This window comes from Lucilia sericata, unplaced genomic scaffold, assembly GCF_015586225.1.
Source record: "Lucilia sericata isolate MDLA Ls3-8-SP2 unplaced genomic scaffold, ASM1558622v1 Contig000007F_arrow, whole genome shotgun sequence".
In the NCBI taxonomy this organism is placed as follows: Eukaryota; Metazoa; Arthropoda; class Insecta; order Diptera; family Calliphoridae; genus Lucilia; species Lucilia sericata.
This window is the reverse complement of record NW_023994048.1, coordinates 741,731-750,496: the sequence shown is the minus strand read 5'-3', so window position 1 is coordinate 750,496 and position 8,766 is coordinate 741,731. Positions and strand designations below refer to the sequence as shown.

The 8,766-nt window shown below is 32.1% G+C and overlaps 1 protein-coding gene across 1 annotated transcript; it reads right to left on the bottom strand.

Annotated features, from left to right (window-relative positions):
- Positions 1-876: 876 nt before the first annotated feature.
- LOC119602644 lies at positions 877-7,692 on the bottom strand. Its single transcript, XM_037954269.1, has 2 exons — positions 7,294-7,692; positions 877-987 (listed from the first exon to the last, which is right to left on the bottom strand). The coding sequence occupies exons 1-2, from the start codon at positions 7,690-7,692 to the stop codon at positions 877-879; spliced, it is 510 nt and encodes a 169-aa protein (XP_037810197.1).
- Between the last annotated feature and the right edge of the window lie 1,074 nt (positions 7,693-8,766).

Here is an 8,766-nt window from a genome sequence, read left to right as displayed (position 1 = left end):
AATAGCAACAACACAAACAATATTATATTTGTGCATAATCAAACATCAGCATAAAATTCCTATTCTTATCGCAAGAACATTTCTCAACACTTTTGTACCAGTTTTATTTACGCTAAGTCGATATAAGGCTACACTGATAAAATTACTTAAAAATTATTTAAGGGATTTTAATAAAATTGAGAGCTATAGGTTTTTAAAAATTAATAATATTAATTGGAGAAAAAAATTAAGGAAAGGATCTGCTGCTTAAAATTAAGGATAACATTTAAAGCTTAAATTTTTTTACCATGTACTCATGCACGTTTGTGCAACCATGTCTGCTGGTAGTTTTATACTGAAAAACATTTTGTTTTTGTTGTTGTGTTTATGGAGTTTTTGCCTCAGTCCCGTTTTTTATTTGAATTCATATAACAAGTTGCATAAAAGCGCAGTTAGTTGAAAATAATCGCAGTTTGAGTAGTTGTAGTAAAGGTTGAAATAAACTTTTTATTACATTTTTTTCTTGTTCTTATATTTTTATGTTGGCTAAAATAACCATTTTAATATTTGTTTGTTTTAGAAAAAAATGTAACATTATTTAAAAAAATTATAAATATACATATATATATTTTTTTTTAATTTAACTGTTATAGTTGCAAAAACTTTATTATTCGGAGAAATTTAAATGAAATGTCTGAATTGTTCAGAGTTTTAATAATGTTTCAAAATTCATCAAAAAATTGTACAATTGTTAACTATATACAGTAGTAGCACCCACAGAAGTCGCATTTTCCTAAAGCGTATTTATTATATTTTCATATACAAAATGCTCCTTGCTCCAACATGTATCGCTATGTAGCACACTAGAATTGTTTTTTTAATATTCCTGTTGTTTTCTTAGTTGTTTGGTACTTCCGCTCGATTTACCTTTAAGCCAAGTAATTTAATGTTGCCCTGAATTTGAGCATGTTGAGGTAGCAGTAGTCGTAGTAGTTCACGTACTTGTAGCTGTTGTAGTATTGAAGAAAAACAAACTTTATTTATAATTTTTATACCCTACTCTATTAATGAAGGTATTGCACACACACACATACATACATACATCTTGAATTATACTAAGACAAATGATTTAACAAAGTGCGTCAATCCTTTGGTTAACTTAAACCTCGGATTACAAGTTAGCAAACAAAATTTCTTATACATTTCACCTTAAATAGGGTATTTTATATAGTCGATCTTATCTCACTATACTTACTCTTATTCACATTTTGTAACATTTTTGTTAAAGAAAAACTATGGCAAAATGTGAATAAGACCAAAAAACAAACAAATAACGAATGAAATGTTTTTATTTAGTTTTTCATAATTTCGGATTTATTTGTAATTCAGCGAATTCTTATCAAAATAAAAATTTTTCGTTCGCTATTATTTATTCTTTTCTTTATAGCGCTAAAGTTAAGTTTTTTTATTTATTTTTGATTTTATGTGTTTTAACAGAAACCTGTATGGTTCTGGTTATTTCAGGTAAATTCTCCATTACCATTTGCAATGTAAATATTTATTTACAAACCAAAATAAAACGAAAATATGGAATAAGATAGAGAAATCATACATTCAGCGATAATTGCAAAAATGTGAAAAAAAACAAAGAACTAACTAAATAAATATAAATATACTTATATAAATATAAAAGAAAATTACTTTTTAACTAAAATCAAATAGGTATCTGTAAAAGTAATTTATTTCACGGGTAATGGTTGCTTTTAGAGGTATGAACATTTTAATGGGAATATTTTAAATAGATAGATAGATATGTACATATATCGCTCATTTACTACAAGACCGGATTAATCAAAAAAAAAAACGTTTCGAGAAAAATGGCTTTGAATGTGTGACATTTTACTATTTTTTTAAATAACTTTTAAACGAAAGAGGAAATTTGAAAAATGAAACCAGATTCAAAAAGTTGTTGTTTATCTAAATAGAAAAAATATCACATCGAAAATAATAGACATATTTGAAATTTGACAAATCTATGCTTAAGTATAACGAATTTGGGATTATACCAATCTTGCAGTAAATGAGCGATATATATGTACATTAGGGTGGCCCCGTTCAAATGGGGAAAAAATAAGGTACTGAAGTTCTCACCGAAAATGAAAGTTTGATACATTGTAAGATACCAGTTCTCAAAATGTTTGTAGGAGCTATGGTCAAATGAGACCCTATAATTATAAAATTCATGAGGGTCATCAAGGCTAGTGTTGAACTTGATTTTGCAGCATTTTGTAGAGATACGAGTATATTAAACATAATTATGAACTTAAAAGCCCTATTCGTCGGGTCCAGTTGTATGGGAGCTAGGTGAAATAATGAACCGAAGTTAACCATTTTCAATAGGCTTCGTCTCCGTAAAAGATCATGTGCCAAATTTCATTGAATTATCTTCAAAACAAGCCCTATTCGGGGGTTCAGTTGTATGGGGGCTAGGTGGGATAATGGACCGATGTTAACCATTTTCAATAGACTTCGTATCTGGTACCATAAAAGATCATGTGCCAAATTTCATTGAATTATCTTCAAAATTGCGACCTGTAGTTTAATTACAAGGTTTACAAGCCCTTTTCGAGGGTTCAGTTGTATGGGGGGTAGGTGAGATAATAGACCGATGTTAACCATTTTCAATAGACTTCGTCTTCGGCACCATAAAAGATCATGTGCCAAATTTCATTGAATTATCTTAAAAATTGCGACCTGTAGTTTGATTAAAAGGTTTACAAGCCCTATTCAGCAGTTCAGTTTTACACAGAAAAAATTATCGGTAGTTTATTTTCAATTAACATGTTTTCCTCTTTCTTTAACTTTTATTTAAACAATTTTTTAACTGTCATAATTATCTCATTGTTTTGATCCTAAGTATACAAATTTGATTAAACTTTTAATTGAATCAATTAATTTTTTAATTGGCTGCAAAAGTTTTTCCAGCCTACTTTTTTATTTTGGTTTTTTGTTTTGATATTTTATTTAAATAATTTCATTATTTATAACGGAAAATAATTCTCAAATAGTCAATAATATTTTAGGCATAAGAAGTTGAAGTTTCATAAATATTTTAAAATTTATAAATCACTTTATTTGTTAAAATGTGACAATAAAGAGATATTTTTGAGAGTGCTTAACGCATTGTTAAAGGTAAAGGAATCCTTTAATGTTGTAAGCATTCAATTAATGCTTTGATTGTTTCAATCCTCGACTTTATTGATTTTTAATACATTTTTAACCAAACTGTTCAAATAAATTGATAAATTAATAAACTAATTAATATGTAAGTTTTATTTTATTAAATATTTAATTTATCCAATTAATGAATTAACTAATTTTAAATTTTGAATTTAATTACTGATGTTAATTGTTTTGATTATTTCTTTAATTTTTTTTTTTTTTTTTTTTTTTTTTTTTTTTTTCATTTTAGTTATTATTTATTGAATCTTTCTTACATAGAAATTTACAATAAGTATTGAAATCTTAACCTAAACTATAACTAACGTCGTTATTGCCACTGCAATTTCAACAAAAGTTCTCGATAATTTGATTATCTGGCAAAATCCAATGTTTCCGTTCTTCTCAGTCGTCTGTGACCCTCAAATGACAGCAACTCCCTGGCAAGGGGATTTGGGTGATCCATTAGTTTCGACAGGTAGGTTAAACAAGAGAGTTTGATCTCCTCGCGTATTATGGGGACATTGAGATCCCTATGAATATTACTATTGCGAATGTACCACGGGGCACCTGTTATTGACCTTAACAGTGCTGACTGCTTTCTTTGTAATTTTTCAACATTTGATGAGGAGGCTGTTCCCCACAGTTGAATGCCGTATAGCCATATCGGTTTTATAACTGTTTTGTACAAAAGCACTTTGTACTCCAAGTCTAGAGCAGACCGTGGTCCAATTAGCCAGTACAATTGAGCTGACTTTAATTTTATTTGTGTAACCTTGGCTTCAATGTGGTGAGTCCATGTTAAGCGGCGATCAAGGTGGATACCAAGATATCTCACATGGCTTTGTTCAGGAATTTTTATATTGTTTATCTGCACGGGAGGACAATTTTCCCTTCTTAAAGTAAATGTAACGTGAGTACATTTTGTAGCATTGACTTTTATTTTCCATTTGTCCAGCCATTTTTCCAATTCGCCGATGTGAAACTGGAGTTGTTCAGAAGCTATTGAAGGGTTTGCATGCATGCTTACAAAAGCGGTATCATCCGCAAATGTAGATGTGTGAGTCAGTGCGCTCGTTGGCATATCTGCAGTATATAAAATATATAGGAGCGGACCTAGAATACTCCCCTGGGGTACTCCAGCAGATATTTTTCGACGTGAAGAGATCACATCTTTAGATCTGATTTGAAAAGATCTTTCATATATGTAATTTTTAAGCAGTTTGTGAACATTCGCAGGTAGTAATGTGATAATTTTGTGTATTAGTCCATCGTGCCAGACTTTATCAAAAGCTTGAGAAATATCTATGAATAATGCAGAGCAATATTGCTTGCTCTCGAAGGCCTTTCGAATAAGAGTTGTTATTCGATGTACCTGTTCGATAGTGCTGTGCTTTCTTCTGAAACCAAACTGATGGCCAGGAATAATGCAATTATCGTTAAAGTGTACTAAAAGGCTTTCAAGCAATAACTTTTCAAAAAGTTTTGAGAATAAAGACAACAGGCTAATGGGACGGTATGATGTCACTTGAGTGACATCTTTCCCCGGTTTTGGTATCATAACAATCTCGGATACTTTCCATGAGTTAGGGAAGTATCCAATACGTAGCATCGAGTTAAAGATGAACAAAATAATTCTCAGTGCTGAATTGGGCAGGTTACTTATCATCGTGGTAGTAATTTTATCTATACCAGGTGATTTTCCTGCCTTTAGACCTTTGATTGTCATCTTCACGGTAGAGAACCGGAATTTTATTGGGTGTGGAACCACATTATTTATAATGTTAGCACTAATAGAAGAATCTGTATCATTTTGAGTAAACACATTCTCCAAGTGATTGGCGAATGCTTCAATTTTTTCTGACGTATTTCTTGCCCATTGACCATTCTGAAGGCGTATAGGTGACTCATATGCAATAGGGCACTGCATATTTTTAACAGCTTTCCAGAGACTATATTCTGTTTTCTTAGTAGGGTCTAAGTTTTTGAGATAATTTCTCAGATTAGATTCCTTATTATCCTTTAAAGCGATGCGAAGTCTTCTTTGGCACTGATTAAGTTTAACCTTTATGTTTGGAGATCGTGATTGTTGCCATTGACGTCTGAGTGTTCTCTTTTCTTTAATAAGAGACTCAATGTTCCTAGGACATTTCGATTTTTTGAAGTCTCCCAAGGTGACTGGGGGTGTAGACACTTTGACAGCATCTTGTAAGATATCCGTAAATATATCGACAGCGAATTGTATTTCATGGTCATTCTTCAATGAAATGTTTTGTGGCAGGTGTGAGCTAACATACATTTTATACTTTAACCAGTTCGTTTTCTTGTTAGGGAAACAAGAACAATGGTTTTCCAATTTATTTGGGGTTTCTAATAACGTTAAAATTGTAGGCGAGTGGTCTGACGAGAGGTCCAATGAAGGGATCACTGAAATAAATTCTCGTTTTATATTTTTGATTACAGCAAAGTCAATTAGATCGGGAATCTTATTGAGGTCTGTAGGCCAATAGGTAGGTTGGCCACTAGATATGGCATCTAGTCTGTTGTACGATATTGCTTCTAGCAATTGTCTGCCTTTGGGAGTAATGAGGCGAGAGCCCCAAAATGTATGTTTTGCATTATAATCACCAGCTGCTATGAATCTTGGGCCAAGAGTTTTAAAGTATTCGAGAAACTGCTCTCGATTAACATTATACCTAGGAGGACAATATATTGAAGATATTGTAACTCGACTATCAGGTATATTTATAGAGGTGGCCTGGATATGGTCCTTTTTGTATTCTGGCATTGGGAAATGTCTAATATTTTTTCTCACTAAAATGGCTGTTCCACCACAGGCTCTGCCACTTGGATGTTTTGTATCGTAAGTGTAGTATCCATTAATTCTGAAACAATTCTTTAGGGTAAAGTGTGTTTCAGAGACGAGTAGTACGTCAATTTCCTGAAGTAGCAGGAATTGTTCTACTTCATTCTTGTGTTGGCTAAGGCCGTTAGCATTCCAAAAACAAATTCTTAGAGAATTCATTTTTTATTTAGCAGGATCTGCATGAGCATGCTTTGATTCTGCATTAATTGTTGAAACATATTTTGCATATTTGCCATGAAACTGTTCATGGTTTGAATTAGATTCTCAATAGAGCTTTGAGAATTTGTTTCGGGTGCAGGCACACCCTCTTTTAATGCATGTGCATATGAAAATAATGGGGCATTATTTTCATTGTTTGATTGCAAATTCTCATTATTCTTATTTGTAAGACTTCTATATTGGGCACTAGAAGTTTGATTTGCATTCATTTGGGTAACGGAACCCTCTTTTGTCGTATGGGCATACGATTTATTCTGATTGCTTTTATTTGTGATACTTCTATATTGAGCACTAGAAGTATTAGGAAGGCTTGGGAAGTTAGAAGCTTTATATTGAGCATATAAAGGTCTTCTGGCCTTGTTTGATTGTTGGATGTGTAGATATACTGGACATCCGCGATAGTTAGCAGTGTGATTTTGACCACAGTTACTGCATTTTCTTTTATTGTTATCTGTTTTTGGGTAAGGACAATCTTGACTCTTATGGATGTCTCCGCATCTCACACAAACAGATGGTAATTTGCAGAAAGTTCTGGTGTGACCGAACTCTTGGCAATTTAGGCATTGAGGAGGACCTCTGCGCTTAATGGGTTCCTCTACAGTTATTTTGCGATTGAGAAGATATCTTAAACTGTATATTGGATGAGTATCACCCTTTTTTTTCAATTGTGAAGAGTTAAAAGTAATTTCAACTCTAAACATTGGTTGGGGAATTTTGTCCTTGTTAAATATATTGTGAATGGACTTCACTTCATAACCTTCAGACTCTAGCGCCTTTTTAATGTCATCAGTTGGTACAGAGCTGTCTACACCTTTGATAACTACTGTCAAACCCTTTGCACTTTTTAGTTGATACGTGTAATAATTTCTTTTCTCAGAATCAAAACTATCAACTATTGTTCTAAAAGACTTTTCTGAATAAGTCTGTATTTTTGTTTCCTGAATATTTCCTTTCCGTAGAGAGACTACATGGAAATTTTCTTTGCCTACAAGTTGGGACAACTTATTTACCAATAGATTGGTGGTAGGTTCGCGCAAATAGAGGGGAGGTGGCTTTTGGTCTTTTAAAGTCATAGATGGTACTTTTTCACTTTCTTGGTTATCAAGCAGTGCAAAACGATTTTGACTTACGGAATTTGTTTTCGCTTGTTTTGGATTTGGTTCCAATTTTGAAGTCCTAGGGCTGGACTTACGTTTTGCATATGTGACATAACGGTCCATTCCCGTTTGGATCTTTTGCGTTTTATGCGAGCTCAATAAATTTGGAGTATTTTTTGGTATGGCACCAGTATTCTTTGACATTGGGCTTGAGTGACCCTCCTTATCATTAATGGTTTTCACAGTGTTAATATTGTTATTGGTACTATTTGTGATATTGTTCACATTAGCATTACTATTTACATCAACCATTGAATCAGTTGTTTGATTATCTATTTTTTCTTTTGCTTTGTCTTCCACACAATTGTCTTGTTTTGGCGCACTTGAGAGAGGAGATCTCTCGTTTGTTGTTGTTTTTGAATCTGTTGTTTGTTTATTTATTTTTTCTTTTGCGCTATTATCTACACAATTGTTCTGTTTTGGCGCACTTGAGAGAGGAGATCTCTCGTTTGTTGTTGTTCTTACACTTAAATAGTTTTTATGATTTTTTGGATCATAATTATTGTTGTTGTTGCATGGAGAGCTCATAACAAAGTATGCATTTTTTCCATTGCTACTGAGCCTCCTTTCACTTGTTGGAGAGTTAGAGAAACTCATGCACAATAACACACACTACACTCTATTTAAGGTTTTGTTGTTATTTTTTCTTTTTGTATACTTTTTGCTTTTTTTATAAATTGTTTTGTTAATAATTGCATTAACAAAAACGACAATTTATTTAATTTAAATGTATTTTTAATATTAAAAATAAATAAGTATGTATTTAATTAGCGTCCATTCGCTGTTACTTATCTTTTTTTATATTTTTATTAAGAATTTATATTCACAATGTTATTTTCCTGTGAGAGCGATTTAAAACACGTCTATCCACTATAGATGAATATCTATCTTTAATTGGAAAAAAATATTTTTTTACAAATTTAATAATTGATATCATCATTTTGTTGATAGGTGCAAAACTTGCTTGATACAATCAATTTGATAATTAAAACACATTTTCAGTTTTTTCTGTGTATAGGGGCTAGGTGAAATAATGGACCGATCACAACCATTTTCACTAGACTTCGTCTCCGGTATCATAGAAGAGCATGTGCCAAATTTCATTGAATTGTCTTCAAAATTGCGACCTGTAGTTTGATTAAAAGGTTTACATGGACGGACGGACATAGCTAAATCGACTCAGAAAATGATTCTTCTTTACTTTAAGGTGGGTATAAGACCAATATTATTGAGCGTTACAAACATCAGTACAAACCCAATATACCCTCCCCACTAAAGTGGTGTAATGTATAAAAATCGAAATAAATATAATTTCTGTAATGAGTA